The following is a 15961-nucleotide window of genomic DNA, read 5'->3' as shown; positions in this document are numbered from 1 at the left end:
TGCTGAAAGTTTTCTAGCATTTTCTAGGCTAATTCATGAAGGGCTTCTGTTGTCATTTTTTGGTAGGATCAGAAATATTGGCATTATGGCACATATAGATGCAGGCAAGACAACTACTACTGAAAGAATGCTTTACTACTCTGGATATATACGGGCACTTGGAGGTAAGCTGACTATCTTCAGTAATGTTTCTTATCATAAGGAGCTGAAACAAATACATTTATGCTTCTCATTGTCTTATTGTTTAGCAGCACAAACAGAACCAAAGATTTGCTTGTTGCACTCAAAGCATGCAAACCCATTCATTACAGATGTGACTGCCTTACTTGATGTAGCTACTGTTTTTCTCTTTTTCCTTGATGAGAATATTTTATCTATTATAGATGTTGACGATGGGGATACAGTGACTGATTTCATGGCACAAGAAAGGGAGCGAGGAATCACCATTCAATCAGCTGCCGTAACATTTGACTGGAATGGACACAGGATCAACCTGATCGACACGCCAGGTGATTACCATGACTCAAATCTTTTGTGTACAAACAGCTTTAGTGGGCTTGAATTTCAAACTGCATCACCATCGTTCCTTTTAGGGCACGTGGATTTCACTGTGGAGGTAGAACGATCCCTGAGGGTGCTTGATGGGGCTGTTGCTGTATTCGATGCTTCAGCTGGAGTAGAGGTAAATGTTAACCAAATTTACCTAATAATAGAACATTCTAGATTGAAATTAAAACGAGAAAACTAGCACACTGTTGCATAACCTTAATTCCAAAAGAATGGCCTTCATCGCCCTTTTATGAAGCAAGAGTACTGTACCATACAAAAAAACTGTACCAATAGAAACTATGGACTCAGAAGCTCAGCACATGGACAAGTAAGCAAGGTGATCACCTTGCGTAAACCAGAGATAGAATGTAGTAGAAGTCAGCACTCAGCAATGGAAACATTTGCAGTTGGGGTGCGCGTCTCAGGTAGCCACTTCCACCTGAATGCTAAACTCTATTTTCCCAGGTAGACAGCACCACACATCCAGTCAATTTTCTTTAAAAGCCTTTATTGGCAAAAGGGCTTTAATGGGACAGAAATACAACTCTTTTGCCAATAAAGGCTTTAAAGAAAATTGGATGTGTGGTGCTGTCTACCTGGGAAAATAGAGTGAACCAGTGATAGGCCTGGCTTCCATGAAGGCCTCATCAGCTCTTTCTTCTTCTCTACAGTCCTTATAATCCTGCAAGTAGCATATATATATATATATATATATATATATATATATATATATATATATATATATATATATATATATATATATATATATATATATATATATATATATATATATATATATATTAGCCCTTCTAATGCTGCAGCAATGTATCTTCTGCTTTATATAAGCTTGACCTCTGCCTTTTAGAGGTAAGAGAAGACCTGGATTATTTGACAATCAGGAAAACAACCCATGTTGGGTATGATGAAAAATACTTTGGATGATTTGGATCAACCTTCTAATGGGCCTCTGAGGAGGATGCAAAACCAAGCTTGGAGAAACCATCATTCCTGAAGTAGAACACACTGAGCAAACAAAAGTACAAGCAACAAATTTAAATACAAGACAAGTGGGTATAGTGTATGTCAGAGAAATCCCTCCAACAATAAACTGTCCAAACACCAGAATACACCACAAACAACCTAGTTGGAGTCCTCAGCTATTACTGCCAGATGAGTTTAACTATTCCTGTCCACACTATAAGGAGTCTTGTTCTTAGTATAATAGTTTATATACACTTATAACTTGCATTGCTCAGCGACAAGCCGCATGAAAGAAGTATTTGCTTTTCCCAGGCTCAGACACTGACAGTGTGGAGGCAAGCAGATCGGCACTCCATACCACGCCTGTGTTTCTTAAACAAGATGGACAAAACTGGGGCCAGGTAAAAGCACTGAACTGTACAACTCTACAGATAGGGACAGATTAATTAAAGGTCAAAATTGATCTCTTTATGTTTTCTTTTTTTTTTTTAATAATTTGTCAGAAAAAAAAAGTGATAAAAATGTATTTTTTGATGTAGGTTGAGACTGAATTGGGAATTCTGCAGGTTTTTTTTTTGCATTTCGCTATGTATTTAAATGCATCAGATTAGCCTATACAATTATTTAGTAATGTAGATCAGTCTATTTAAAATCGATATTTACCATTGCAGAATCTGTTTTGCAAACTCCGTAAGGATCAACTGGCCTGAGCTATTGAAGTTCTTAATCAATAGAATATTGAAACTGATAGAATTCCCATTCCCATATTTATGCTTTCTGGGAAAATTGATAATTGTTTAAATTCAGTTTATCTATAATAAATCATTCTGATTCTTGATCTGATGTGTTATTCATCAAAGAGGAGTACTGGCCCAGGTCTGATGTAAAAGATTATAATCACTCCAGTGATGAGGACTTTACTTCTTTTTTAAAGGGAAACTATCGCAAAAAATTAAAATTTAATATAAGCTTCTTGCAGCAGTTGGGTTTCAGATAATCATTGACAGTTAGATCCAATATATCTTATAAGGGGGGCTCCTTCCTAGCAGATGAATTAGAGATTCCAGTACAAACAAAATCTAACAAAATAACTGCCTTTTGCACAAATTCTGCATGTAGAGAGACATGATGTCTTGTAATTTTAATAGAGTGAGCTCTAATACATCTTCTAGGAAAAAGGAGCCCCTCTATAAGATATATTGGATCTAACTGTCAATGATTATCTGACACCCAACTCATGAATAAAGACAGAATGAAGAGAAACAGATGCTGAGAGAGAGATAGTGAAGGTAAACTTGATTATTTCAGAAACTGTACAGAATTGTTAATTAAATGTATTTAGAAAGCTTCTTATTTCAGTATGCTAAAGCTTATATTACATTTTCATTTTCCCAATAGTTGCCCTTTAACGATCAATATAAAATCTGCAATAAAAACATAGCCCTGCATCATGCTTCATTTTCTCACAGCATAAAAAAATAGAATATGCTTGAAAGTGTTTGTCCAGTAGTATAGAAGGATTTTTGCCTATACCTGCCCATATTGGATTGTTGATGGTTTTCTATTTCCTCCCCATGCTTCAACTCATAATGTGGCTATACATTTTGTTTATGTTATTGCCTTGCATTTTTACTTAATTCTGCTTTAGGTTACTAATAAAAAAAAAAAAAAAGATTCAGTCATAGTAGAGCATGGCTTGAGCAGATGCCGCTCGGAATTATACAGGATTGATCAACTGCACCTTTTTTTTTAATTTTAGTTTTAAATATGCCGTGGAGAGCATCAAGGAAAAATTAAAAGTGAAGCCGCTGGTATTACAGGTACAATGAAATAAATCATAGATTCAATAAGTTAAAGCAGACCATGGTGTTCAGTTGGTTGGGAGCCAGCTATGCTAGTGTAGAATGTGCTTATGTTATTTATTTCAAAATGTTTTTTATTTTCAAATTAAACAAGTAGGATTTTAACAAAAGATCAAAGCTGTACAATGAGACACACCAATACAACTTGTTTTGGCTGAATACCTAAAAGAAAAAGAAAATATAGATTTGAATCTTTAATTGGTGATGCCACCTGAACTGTCCATGATTATGTTATTATCAAGATCAAATAATTATCCCGTAAATCTATATTCGCATCCTATTATAATTAGATGTTTATGTTATTGTCAAGTCCAATTTATCCAAATTATCTCTTCTGCATACACAAAAACACACACACACACACACTTCCAAATCTCCAAATTATAGCATGTACCATCTGCCAGCCATCTGGGGGAAGATGGGGATGTATTTCTAGTGAATAGTTGATGACAAGCTTGATGATCCACGATTGTGCATATGATTCCAGTGCAATTGTGGCTGATTTTAGCACTTAGTCATTACTGGCCAGATCGGTGGTAAACTCTTCTAGGACCAACCCTCACATGCCTATGAAAGTATACTGTATGGGATCCGCTATCTGGAAACCCATTATCCATTCAAGTTGAGAAAAGGCACAGGTTACTTAGCAGAAACCGGATGTGTCATAGACTGCATTAATATTCTACAGTGCTATTCAGCTATGTGCATTGAATGGATGCCCCCAAGAATACACCGCAGCTTGTCTATGTACTATTGCACTACTACTATAGTAGTCTTTCCGAAGCAAACACAAAAAACATTTACCAGTACAGGGCAGCAGTATATTATATATCCATACCTTTCAAATGCTTTCTTTTATTCCTGTTACTGTTCCTTTAATAGGGAAAGCTTTCTCCCTGCATGTGATTTGCATTGGGGATAAAGGATCCAGATGGATGTTTGGCTAATGGCACATTGTTTGGTTTCTGACCCGTGTGCCATAAGCCGTAATAATTATTGCTGCTGCTGAGTTCTGACACCTAATGAAATTGAATTTGTTAGACTGCTCAAAGCTGTAGAACCCGTTTAGACTGACACACATCAGCTTCCATACATGTGCGTTCATTTACACTTAAGTAACTGCTAGAAAGAGTTTATTATCAGAATAAATCCTGTTTTGTAATTCTGTCTGGTTTGTTTTTAAGTTACCAGTGGGAGAGGGCAAATCATTCAAAGGACTGGTGGACCTGGTCAGCATGGAGACTATTCTGTGGAGTCCCAGAGCCCCTGAGGATGACGGGAAATGCTTTGAGAGGAAAGCTGTGAAGGAAACAAGTGATGTAGAAATACTGAACATTGCCAGTGATGGAAGGAATGCCTTAATAGAACAAGTAAAGTGTTCAAGTAAATATGTTTAAAACTATGGAATATTCTTTATGTGTAACTTGTTTCACAATAGACTACAGTCAGTTCCAATGCTTGATATATATGCAGTGCAGACGGCATTCCAAGATTTAGGGGGCTCCAAACAACCATCAGTCATTGCTCTCAGTTCCAACTCCATGCACTGATATTTATTTGCCTTAGCACAAACTGAAGTCACTTACATTTAATATGACGTTATCTATATTTGTATTTTTGCTGCATGTCTCCAGATAAACAGTTGTTAGAGTGATGGCAGTGGCAACCAGAGGGATAAATAACGAGTGGAATAGAAACCCCAGCAGGGGCGCTCCACCAATGAGGCAAGTTGATCCACTAGGCCCAGGCGGCAGCACCCCCCCTGGTTACCAGGGGCGGCAAAAACCCGGAAATTCGGCTCTCCTAGTGCAGATAGCGCAATTGCGTCGTGCAGCGCCCGACCCCCTCCTGCGCAGAAAATGTGAGAGCCTTGAGGAGGGGTGGGGGCGGCAACAGAAGACCACCTCAGGCGGCATAAAGACGTGGATCGGCGCTGAACCCCAGGCATTGTTAACCGCATTATAAAGAGTTTTTAAAGTGGTTATTTTCATTTGAATTAACTTTAAATATTTAATAGAATGACCAATTGTAAGCATCAATTGGCCTTCATTATTTTATTAACAGTTTTTGAATGATTTGTCGTCTTCTTCTGACTCTTTCCACCTTTCAAGTGGGAGTCACTGACCCCCTTCTGAAAAAACATGCTCTGTAAGGCTACAAATGTATTGTTATTGCAACTTTTTTTGCAATCATCTTTTGGGACTGTATATATGTTCCCATGTATTTGTTTTGTGGGCAACTAAAATCTCCGTTTTATTCTTTTAATCTAAGAGCTGCTGATTGGAGGAGACCTTGGCCAATAAGTAGGCCACTAATAACAGAGCTACAGACACCAGTTATTTTTTTATATGAGATACTTTTGTAGCTGTTGAAACTGGCTCTTCAAACCCCCCTGGCTTTTGATATAAAAGCTACAATGCATTTAATATATATTAAGCCACAAATGAGCATTGCTGTTTTGTATTGCTTTTATGGTGGTAGAATTTTTTTTAACCGTACACCTCATTGTTTGCAGGTTGCAGATCTTGATGATGAATTTGCTGCCTTGATTCTAGGGGAATACAGTGACAATTTTGATTTGGTGCCACTTGAAAAGGTAAATTAACTTTCAAATAAAACAAGTTCCAACCGTTTTTGTGTAACTAAAAATTCATTTTTCACTCTTTAGTCTCTTCTAGCAGGCTTGATTAATATAAACATACAGCACTGTCCATATATTTTAGACCATATAATAAATATAATGGATATATGTATTTATGACTTATTATAAAGTTATGCACGAGTGCCATCATAATCATTTTAAGGGCCACATTTGTCTCTGAGACCTCCAGATGGACAGCTCTGCTTTGAGGTGGCTGTAAATGATATTGTCATATACCTGACGAATGGTCATAAGAATGTCTTGGATATATAATCATAAATCAACAAGATCGGTTTTCAGCACTCATATACTGTAAGTTAGCATCTGGAAAGATGGTACTGCTGCTGTAGAAAGATTTGTTGTACACTTTGATGTATTGACACGTGACCAAGAGGATGTAATCAATTTCCATGTTATGATAACCTCTGTGCTGATCATTTGCTCAACGCATACTAAATCTCCTTTCTAATGACAGAATTTGTTTGTGTAGACAATCGCAAGATCGCATAAAGCAGTGCAGTGTAAGGATTTTGTATCCAGGGTCGGACTGGGCCGGCAAGACACCGGATAAAAACACGGTGGGCCCTATCCCAGACCCACTGCTTGAGATTGTGCACCACTACAGAAAAGGTACACAGTGTTGGAGGGTTTTGGCTGGTGCAGAGTTCCATGGGAGTGGCTGGGTGTGTGCTGGCCCCGATGCAGCAGCCTTTGTAGGCTCAGACCTCACTAGTCCGACCCTGTTTGTATCCTAAAATGAACTACAAATGTGTATGCATGTGCTTGAAAATACTGGCTTATCCATTCTTTGAACCTCTGTCTGTGCAGTTACAGACGGCAATACGGCGTATTACCCTAGCACAGTTGGCGGTTCCAGTCCTGTGTGGAAGCGCTTTAAAGAATAAAGGTGTTCAGCCTTTACTGGATGCAATTACTTTATACTTGCCCTCTCCAGATGATTCTTCTCATGATTTTGTGTAAGTAAAATAGTAGTGGGTAGATTGTACTGAGCGGTTAAAACCAAGCCAGGTAGCAGCAGAATATGTTTCTGACCATTCACGTGTCTCTGTATCTCTGCAGGCAGTGGTATCAAGGGGACCTGTGTGCATTAGCATTTAAAGTTCTACACGACAAGCAGCGGGGGCCCATGGTGTTTGTGCGGATATACTCGGGAAACATGAAGCCACAATCAGCAGTATATAATGTGAACCAAAACTGCACGTGTGTACTGTCATCCTTTATCTTTATTTTGCTTTTATTTATTCATCCGTATAACTGTGTTGATTAACGCAATGCCTGTGTGTATGTTCTACAGAGAGAGGATGAGCCGTTTGCTGCTGCCATTTGCTGATCAACATGTTGAAATTCCTTCACTGTCATCAGGCAATATTGCTCTAACTGTTGGCCTGAAGCAAGTAAGCATAGCTTAATAATAATAGCTTTATGCCTACATTAGGTTTGATGAATGGAGATGAAGGGTAAACATTTATAAGCAGGATTTACTTTACTGTATGATGGAACCTGAGTGGAGCAATAACTTTTACCCCCATATGTAATAAAAGGCACTAAGTTTGCCCAGGAGAGTAACCAATAGCAACCAATAAGATGTTAACTTTTAAACAGATGACCAGTAAATTCTACCAGCTGATTGGTTGCTATGGGTTACTGCTCCTGGGCAAACTTAGTGCCTTTTAATACATAACCCCCTTGTTTTGCAACAGAAAGGCCTATTTCTCAGCTGTTTTAAGATATTCATGGAGCTATAATGTTTGATTTCAAGCTATACATATGTTTTGCATTGTGTTTGTGTATTTATTTATATAGCACCACACTGTGATTTACAAGGCTGAAAAACAAAACATTGTATAAATTATACAGTGAGAATGAAAAGTCAAGTACTATGAGTTTCTGTATGCAGTTGGGATGTGATCTCTGTTCCGAAGAGCTTACAATTTATTAGGAAGAGGAGACAGAAACAAGAATGGGAGGGGCACAAGTGCATAATACAAGGGTTGTGTTGCTGTAGAGCAGGGAACACCAACCTTTTGAACGCGTGACCAACATTCAGAAGTAAAAGGAGTTGGGGAGCAACACTTGCATGAAACATGCTCTTGGGCTGCCAAATAAGTGCTGTGATTGGCCATTCTAACTTTGCAAAAATCCAAATATTTGTTACATGGCTCTATTTGACAGTACACCTGTTTTTTATACCACTAAAACTTGCCTCCAAACCTGGAATTCAAAAATAATCACCTGCTTTGAGGCCACTGGGAGCAACATCCAAGGGGTTGGAGAGCAACATGTTACTCACGAGCAACACCAAGTAATGATAGATTCAGTAGGTAAACCTATAACCATGGCTTCCGTCCAGTGAAGCAATATAATCAAACAATAGAGGTGGTGGTTAATAATAGGTCCAATGCACAGAACTTTACTGCAAAACTCAAGTGCTTTATTGTGTCACGACATGTTTCGAGCTGGGCTCTTTCTCAAGTGATGTTACTCACGAGCTACTGGTTGGGGATCACTGATATAGAGGAAGACTAGTGACTTACTTTCTCTAGAAAGGAATGTTTAAAAAGGCTTTGACAACAGAGTTAGTGTGGTGCAATCAGCAAGAATGGGTTTTGGAAATGATAGAAAGATGAGCAGAAGAATAAAATCTAAAGAGTGCAAGGACAGGCTAAATATTATATACTATATATTATATACTTTATTTGCCACTTGACTGGGAGCCAGGAGAGAGGCCTTAGTGAGGTGGTCAGGAGAGCGAGATGAGCAGCAGTGAGGATTTAGGGAGACCAGCTAGTAATATGTTACAGTAATCTATCCTGGAGAGTATCAGGGCTGGATCAATGTTTTAGCTGTCGAGTGACATAGGAAAGGACACACTTTTTTTATTTTCCATGACAAAAGCAACACCTTGTGACTGGGGATCCAATGTGGGCTGAGGGTGGGAGTGTCTGAAGTGACACCTAGACATCTGCTTTGGGAAACTGGACGTAGGGTGACAATTTAAATTTAATTTAAAATGGCAATGCCCACTCAGTGGATTAATTGACATTGCAAATACCTGTACAGTTTAATAAGGGGGAAAAAAACTCTCTTATATGTGTTACTTTTTCTAACGTTGCAAAAAAAAAAAAAAAAAAAATCCAAATATTTGTTACATAATCATCCATAAGGACCAGCACAATGTTTTACATTTAAAGTTGGCATCTGTTCTTTCAGAACCCACAAATAAACAATTCTTGGCAACGAATGTATCCTTGTTTATAGGAAAGGTTTCAATCTGCAGTCCTGTAGAGAGCATGAATGTAATTTCACTCTGGTTTAAAGGATAAGCAAACCTTAAAAAAAATTGCTCAGGGTACTTTACTAAACACTTTAGCAATTTACATTAATTATATATATTTTTTTTAGTTTCAGAGCTATTTTTGCTTTTATTAATTTTATAACAACGCCACCTGCTGGTCAGTTCCTCTAACTGTTCCTTCAGAAGAAGTGAATGAGAATGGGCATCTGAAACTTCTAAACTATTGCCTGAGCAGATGATCAGAACACTTCTTAAAAATATTGTGCTCTGTATTATTTCAGGCAGCTACAGGGGATACCATTGTCTCCTCCAAGGCGTCGGTAGCAGCTGCTTCATGCAGAGCAGGCCGGGAGGGAGACAAGAAGGGAAGAGATGGAAAGACACAGGGAAATCTTGTACTGGCTGGTGTGGAGATTCCAGAACCCGTCTTCTTTTGTACCATTGAACCTCCCTCTGCAGCCAGACAGCCAGGTAAGTGTCTTATGCCTGCAAATGTTTCCAGGCTACAACTATGGGAACTAACTTCAGAATAAAATGAAAATACATTGCAGGAGTCACAAGCTAAAAACTAATGGAATGATGAACAGCAGATTTTATTTTGTCATTTTTAAATTAGCAGTCTTTCTGTTTTGTTCGTCTGTAGCCGTTTGTTGGTCTATGATACTTGGCAGCCAAAGAGCACATTACTTTCAGTCTGGGTTACCATTTTATCTTATTGCTTATCATTCGATTCGTTCCCTCTCCTATTTATATTCCAGTTTATCCCTCAAATTACTGTCTGGTTGCTAAGGTAGGAAATGGGACCCTAGCAGCACACAAATGGGACACCTGCTCTGATCCTGACTGGATGTTTAGATTCCACTCCTGCGGGTACCAGGAAACACGCTTAAAGGAGAACTAAACCCTAAAAATGAATGTGGCTAAAAATGCCATATTTTATTTACAGCCGTTTCAGCTTCTCAATAGCAGCAATGATCCAGGACTTCAGACTTGTCACCATCTTGGAAAGTGTCTGTGACACTCACATGCTCAGTGGATTCTGAGCAGCTGTTGAGAAGCTAAACTTAGGGGTTGTCGCAAATTATCAAACAGAAAATAAGGTTGGCCTCAAATATAAGCTGATGCTACAGGGCTGATTATTAAATTCTGATGCTAATTACACTGGTTTCTGTGCTGCCATGTAGTAATTATCTGTATTAATTACTAATCAGCCTTATAGTGTGACATTTCTATTCTATGTGTACTGTATATTGTGAGTGGCTCAGTAAGTGACAGCAGCACAGAGCATGTGCAGTGAATCAGCAGAAAAGAAGATTGGGAGCTACTGGGGCATCTTTGGAGACACAGATCTTTACTGCTAAAAGGCTGTGGTTGCCTTGGGCTAACCCTAACCCAAAACATAATGTACAGCATTTCTGGCCTACTTCTTTAGTTAAGCTTTAGTTCTTCTTTAGGAAAGCCCAGAATGATGATTACAATTGAAATATTATTTTTATTAACATTTTCCTTTTTTTTAAATCTTTTTCTAGATCTGGAAAATGCTTTAAGGTGTCTGCAGCGTGAAGATCCCAGCCTGAAAGTAAGGTTGGATGCTGACTCTGGCCAAGTGAGTGTTTTAATAAAATAATCCTATATACCTGCAATGTCACATAATATTGGTAACATGAAATGTCAATGGCAGGTTAAAAGAACATTTTGTATCAATCGCACTGATTGTTCTGCTGTTTGTACTAGATGGTTCTGTGTGGGATGGGTGAGCTGCACATTGAGATTATCCAGGAGCGCATCAGGCAGGAGTACGGACTAGAGACCTATCTTGGACCATTACAGATTGCATACAGGGAAACCATCCTGAGTGCTTCTTGTGCTTCAGGTACAGCATTTCATTTGTCACATGCTCTGTCTGTTAATTAGAAATGCATTGTTTCAACGAATTCCATTGATTTATTTTAGGGATGCACCAAGTCCACTAGTTTGGATTTGGCCAAACCCCGAATCCTTCGTGAAAGATTTGGTCGAATACCGAACCAAATCCCAATTAGCAAATGCAAATTAGAGGTGGAAAGGGGAAAACATTTTTTACTTCTTTGTTTTGTGACAAAAAGTCATGTATTTCCCTCTCCATCCCTAATTTGCATATACAAATTAGGATTTGGTTTCGGTTTGGCCAGGCAGAAGGATTCGGCTGAATCCGAATCCTGCTGAAAAAGGCTGAATCCTGGCCGAATCCCGAACCGAGTCCTGGATTCAGTGCATCCCTCATTTATTTCCATGAAGGCAATATGTCAAACCCCTAGTTACTAGATAGTCTATTATTGCTCTGCCTGTAGTCTTCCAAAAACAGCAGCATTCTCAAATTTTGTGCAGAAGTCAGATTTTAATGGGGACATACACATGGCCACACAATTTTAATGTAAAGTTGCTTGAAGTGCTCTTACGATTACTTTTGCAATTTACTCTGCTTTTTAAAATTTAGTTTTGAAGCCAATATAATAAATATATAACGGGAACACCTCCTGCTGTTTTGTCCTGTTGGCATCCAGATAACCGCAAAAGCTCAAAAAGCATCTCCTGAAACTTCTCTGCTCTGCTCTATCACTCTGTGAGACGTTTTCTGCATCAGTAACTTGAGCTTTTGCTGTTTTGTTTGCTTGCTTCCGGGACAAAATAACAGGGGGCACACTTCACTCCTGTTACACATTCATGGTACATGTATTGGATCCATTATCCAGAAACCCCGTCATTCAGAAAGCTCCAAATAATCCAAATTTTTAAACATTATTTCCCTTTCTCTCTATTATAATAATAATAATAATAATAATAATAAAACAGTACCTTGTTCTTGATCCCAACTAAGATATAAATAATCCTTATTGGAAGCAGAACCAGCTTATTGAGTTTATTAATGTTTACATGATTTTCTACTAGACTTAAGGTATGAAGGTATGATCCAAATTACAGAAAGATCTGTTATCCAGAAAGCCCCAGATCCCAAGCATTCTGGATAACAGGTCCCATACCTGTATTAGCAGTTCCCTTGGGGAATGTGTAGCTCACACAGCAGCTTGTGAGTCCCAAAACTAACTATAGCTGTGAGTTGATATCCGAGACTGAAGAAAGGGCTTACTAATATAACAGTAAATTATATAGTTATCCAGAATGCTTGTGTCCTGGGATTTTCCAGATAATGTATCTATCTGTAATTTGGATCTCCATAACTTGTCTACTGGAAAATCATGTAAACATTAAATAAACCCAATAGACTGGTTTTGCTTCCAATAATTAATTATATCTTAATTGGGTTCAAGTACAAGCTACTGTTTTATTATTACAGAGAAAAAAGGAAATCGTTTTCAAAAATTGAAAGGGAGGATTCTTGATAACTGGTTTCCGGATAACAGATTCCATACCTGTATAAGTAAAAGCTAAAAACATTTATAGAGAAATAGGAAATTGATCAATGTGAAAGTGTACGGTCATCATAAAATGGATATTGTATTGTCATGTTTGTCTACTATAAGGAACATTTTCAGTAATCAGAACTTAAAGGGGTGGTTCACCTTTAAGTTAACTTTTAGTATGTTATAGAATGGCTAATTCTAATCAACTTTTCAACTGGCCTTCATTGTTTCTTTTTTGTAGTTTTTGAATTATTTGCCTTCTCCTTCTGACTATTTCCAGCTTCTAAATGAAAAACAAACTCTGTAAGGCTACAAATTTATTGTTGTTGCTACTTTTTATTACTCTTCTTTCTGTTTAGTCCCTCTCCTATTTATATTTCAGTCTCTTATTAAAATCAATGCATGGTTGCTAGGGTAAATTGGACCCTAGCAACCATATTGCTGAAATTGCAGACTGGAGAGCTGCTGAATAAAGTAAGAAGCTCAAAAACCACAAATAATGAAAAAATAAAACCAATCGCAAAGTGTCTCAGAATATCACTCTCTATATCTTACACAAAGATAATATAAAGGTGAACAACCCCTTTAAAGGAAACACTGAAAACAATTTGTGGTTTCACCTTAAGAATATAACTTATAAAGTATCAGCCTGAAGGATACTCTAATTGCAGGATAATGAACAGGCCAGTGTGTTTCTGCTATCGCTTTAAGTCTTTGTCCCTTACACTGAATTGTGCTACTGATAGACACTCTGGACAGGACAGTTGGGGATACGCGGCATCTGGTTACAGCAGAACTGGAATTGAAACCCTGTGATACCGACAGTCTTGGACCAAACCCCATTATTGAATACGCTGAAGAGATTCCTGAGCAGCTACTACAGGGCTTTAAAGAAGCAGTGGAAAATGGCATCAGTAGCTCATACCTGCAAGGTGGGCATTCACAGAATATTGTTATTAAAACACCAAACACACTTGCCTTCCCCTTATACAGTATATTCCTATACTTCATTTTAGGTCCATTTGTTTTTTGTTTTTTTTTAATGTTTTTGCAGCTGTCTTCGTTGGATATCAATACTGTACAGCCAGAAACCAGACAAAGATCTTTATATTTATTGTTCTTTGGATAACTGAAATCAAATGATACTGTACAAAGTTAAGTTGTGTTTTCCAAAAAAATTTGAATAATTCAAACTAGAATTTTCGGGTAAAACAACTCAAATTTTTCGAGATTTATTATACCCCGAAGCTGAAAATAGCTCGAATCCGGAGATATTCCAGCTAAAACCTGTCTAGGTCATGTAGAAGTCAATGGCAGAGGTCCCTTGAATCAAGATGTTTGTAGCCTTCACTGATTTGAGTTTTATCCATGCGAGTTTTTTCTTAAAGGAGAAGGAATAGCATTTTACACTTGTGGGTACCAAAAGTTAGGCACTCCCAAGTGACTACTTTTACTCACCTGAAACTAGGGATGCATCGAATCCACTATTTTGGATACGGCCACATGTGCAAATTAGGGGTGGGAAGGGAAAAACATTTTTTACTTCCTTGTTTTGTAACAAAAAGTCATGCGATTTCCCCGCCCCTAATTTACATATGCAAATTAGGATTCAGAAGGATTTGCCCGAATCCTGCTGAAAAAGGCTGAATCCTGAACCAAACCTTGGATTCGGTGTAACCCTACCTGAAACCCTGGGCTGGCTTTCCTATCGGCAGAAAACCGCACTAGCGACCCCCATGGAGAGATCTTCTTCGGGTATTCTCGCAGTTGCAAATGCACAGTAGAGCGGAAAGCCGGATTTCAACGGAAAAGCTGACTATTTTGCTCTACTGCGCATGCCTCTGCCTGGGAAATTTGAAAACCGATGAAGCAGGAAGAGGATCGCTCCATGGTGCTCATTGGTATAACCCCGGCCGGTGCGGTTTTCTGCTGATAGGAACACTAGCCCAGGGTGTCAGGTAAGTAAAAATAGTCACTTGGGAGTGCCTAACTTTTGCCACCCTAATTGTAAAATGGTATTCCTTCTCCTTTGAACTAGAAAGCATTCAAGTTGTGAGTTAATTCGAAGTATAAACAACATACAACAACATATAACAGAGAGGAGATTAAAGGTCCATTAACATCAACAAATGGAAATGATTTATTAACTGGGGATGTGCTAGGGAGGCACAGAAGGTTAATTAGGAGGAGATTTGTGGGTAGACACTTATTTGCTGCCCCAGGTATTCTTAGAACTATGGCTCTGTGACACATACACCAATGTTTTCCTATATCTGTAACTGTGTTTTTAGCCAAGGGGGGTTGGGGGGCTGATCTAATGTTGATCCTCAAAGAGTTAGGACTTCATCCTAAAAAATAAAAAAAAACTCTAATTTACATTGAGATACCAGTTCTATATCCTGTACATATAAAGTGTTTATTGCAGTGCGGTGCAGATGCCACCTGCATATTCAATTATCCCATGGGCTGCTGGCAGAGCTGCTGAGCCCAGTTTTAGCTGTATAAAATTGCTAATATCTTTAAAACTACAGAAAGTAAATTGCAGAAGTACTTAGCAGAGTACTCTGCTCCACCCCCCCCCCTCTTGTTGTTCTCTGTTTTTTCTTATCTTACACAGAGTTACTGTACTTCCTTCTGCTCTGTTTCATAGGGCAATGGCTGACAGGGCTGCTATAGGCACTTTAGTCCCCCATACATGGGCCGATAAAAGTCGGCAGCTTATTGACCCGTGTGTGGGGCCATCCGGCTTCCCCGATCGATATCTGGCTGAAAGTCGGGCAGATCTCGATTGGGCAGGTTAAAAAATCCTGTAGGATCGCAACTGCATCTTTGCATTTATGTGGTCCTGAGATCCGACCGCCTGTATTGGATCCCTTATGATTTCACTTCAATGTGGCCATATTGGGAAGAGACCTTCTTGTTTGTCGACATCGCCAAACGAGCGGATCTCTATAACTATGGCCACCTTTAGCGCTGCATTTCTGTGTACAGTAAGAAGGTTCTCAATTTTTTAAAAACGCCACGATTAAAGTGTCTGTGACGGCCCGAGTGCTATTACATGGAAATCTTCCCTCCCGTGTGTGACAAAAGCACCGAAAATTACGATCTCACCGGGAAAACCATAAATGTCCTCTGATAAAACACATCAGATGCCTTCCATGGCACATCGGTAATGTTTTTGTGTAAAATTGGCACAATCACAGATATAAAG

General features: G+C 38.6%; 1 protein-coding gene across 1 annotated transcript in view; it reads left to right on the top strand.

The window, feature by feature from the left end:
• Nucleotides 1–15961, top strand: part of gfm2.L (G elongation factor, mitochondrial 2 L homeolog) — a 37007-nt gene that overhangs the window by 9957 nt on the left and 11089 nt on the right. Inside the window, exons 5-18 of the mRNA XM_041568830.1 lie at nucleotides 67–164; nucleotides 384–509; nucleotides 594–682; nucleotides 1843–1931; nucleotides 3290–3350; nucleotides 4577–4762; nucleotides 5908–5988; nucleotides 6862–7010; nucleotides 7114–7254; nucleotides 7349–7448; nucleotides 9631–9820; nucleotides 10879–10955; nucleotides 11084–11222; nucleotides 13497–13682. Coding sequence (XP_041424764.1) covers nucleotides 67–164; nucleotides 384–509; nucleotides 594–682; nucleotides 1843–1931; nucleotides 3290–3350; nucleotides 4577–4762; nucleotides 5908–5988; nucleotides 6862–7010; nucleotides 7114–7254; nucleotides 7349–7448; nucleotides 9631–9820; nucleotides 10879–10955; nucleotides 11084–11222; nucleotides 13497–13682 — 1712 coding nt within the window. The remainder of the gene's footprint in view (nucleotides 1–66; nucleotides 165–383; nucleotides 510–593; nucleotides 683–1842; nucleotides 1932–3289; nucleotides 3351–4576; nucleotides 4763–5907; nucleotides 5989–6861; nucleotides 7011–7113; nucleotides 7255–7348; nucleotides 7449–9630; nucleotides 9821–10878; nucleotides 10956–11083; nucleotides 11223–13496; nucleotides 13683–15961) is intronic.

The sequence above is a fragment of the Xenopus laevis genome, chromosome 1L (assembly GCF_017654675.1).
Source record: "Xenopus laevis strain J_2021 chromosome 1L, Xenopus_laevis_v10.1, whole genome shotgun sequence".
Taxonomy (NCBI): Eukaryota; Metazoa; Chordata; class Amphibia; order Anura; family Pipidae; genus Xenopus; species Xenopus laevis.
This window is presented reverse-complemented; position numbering and strand designations above follow the sequence as displayed.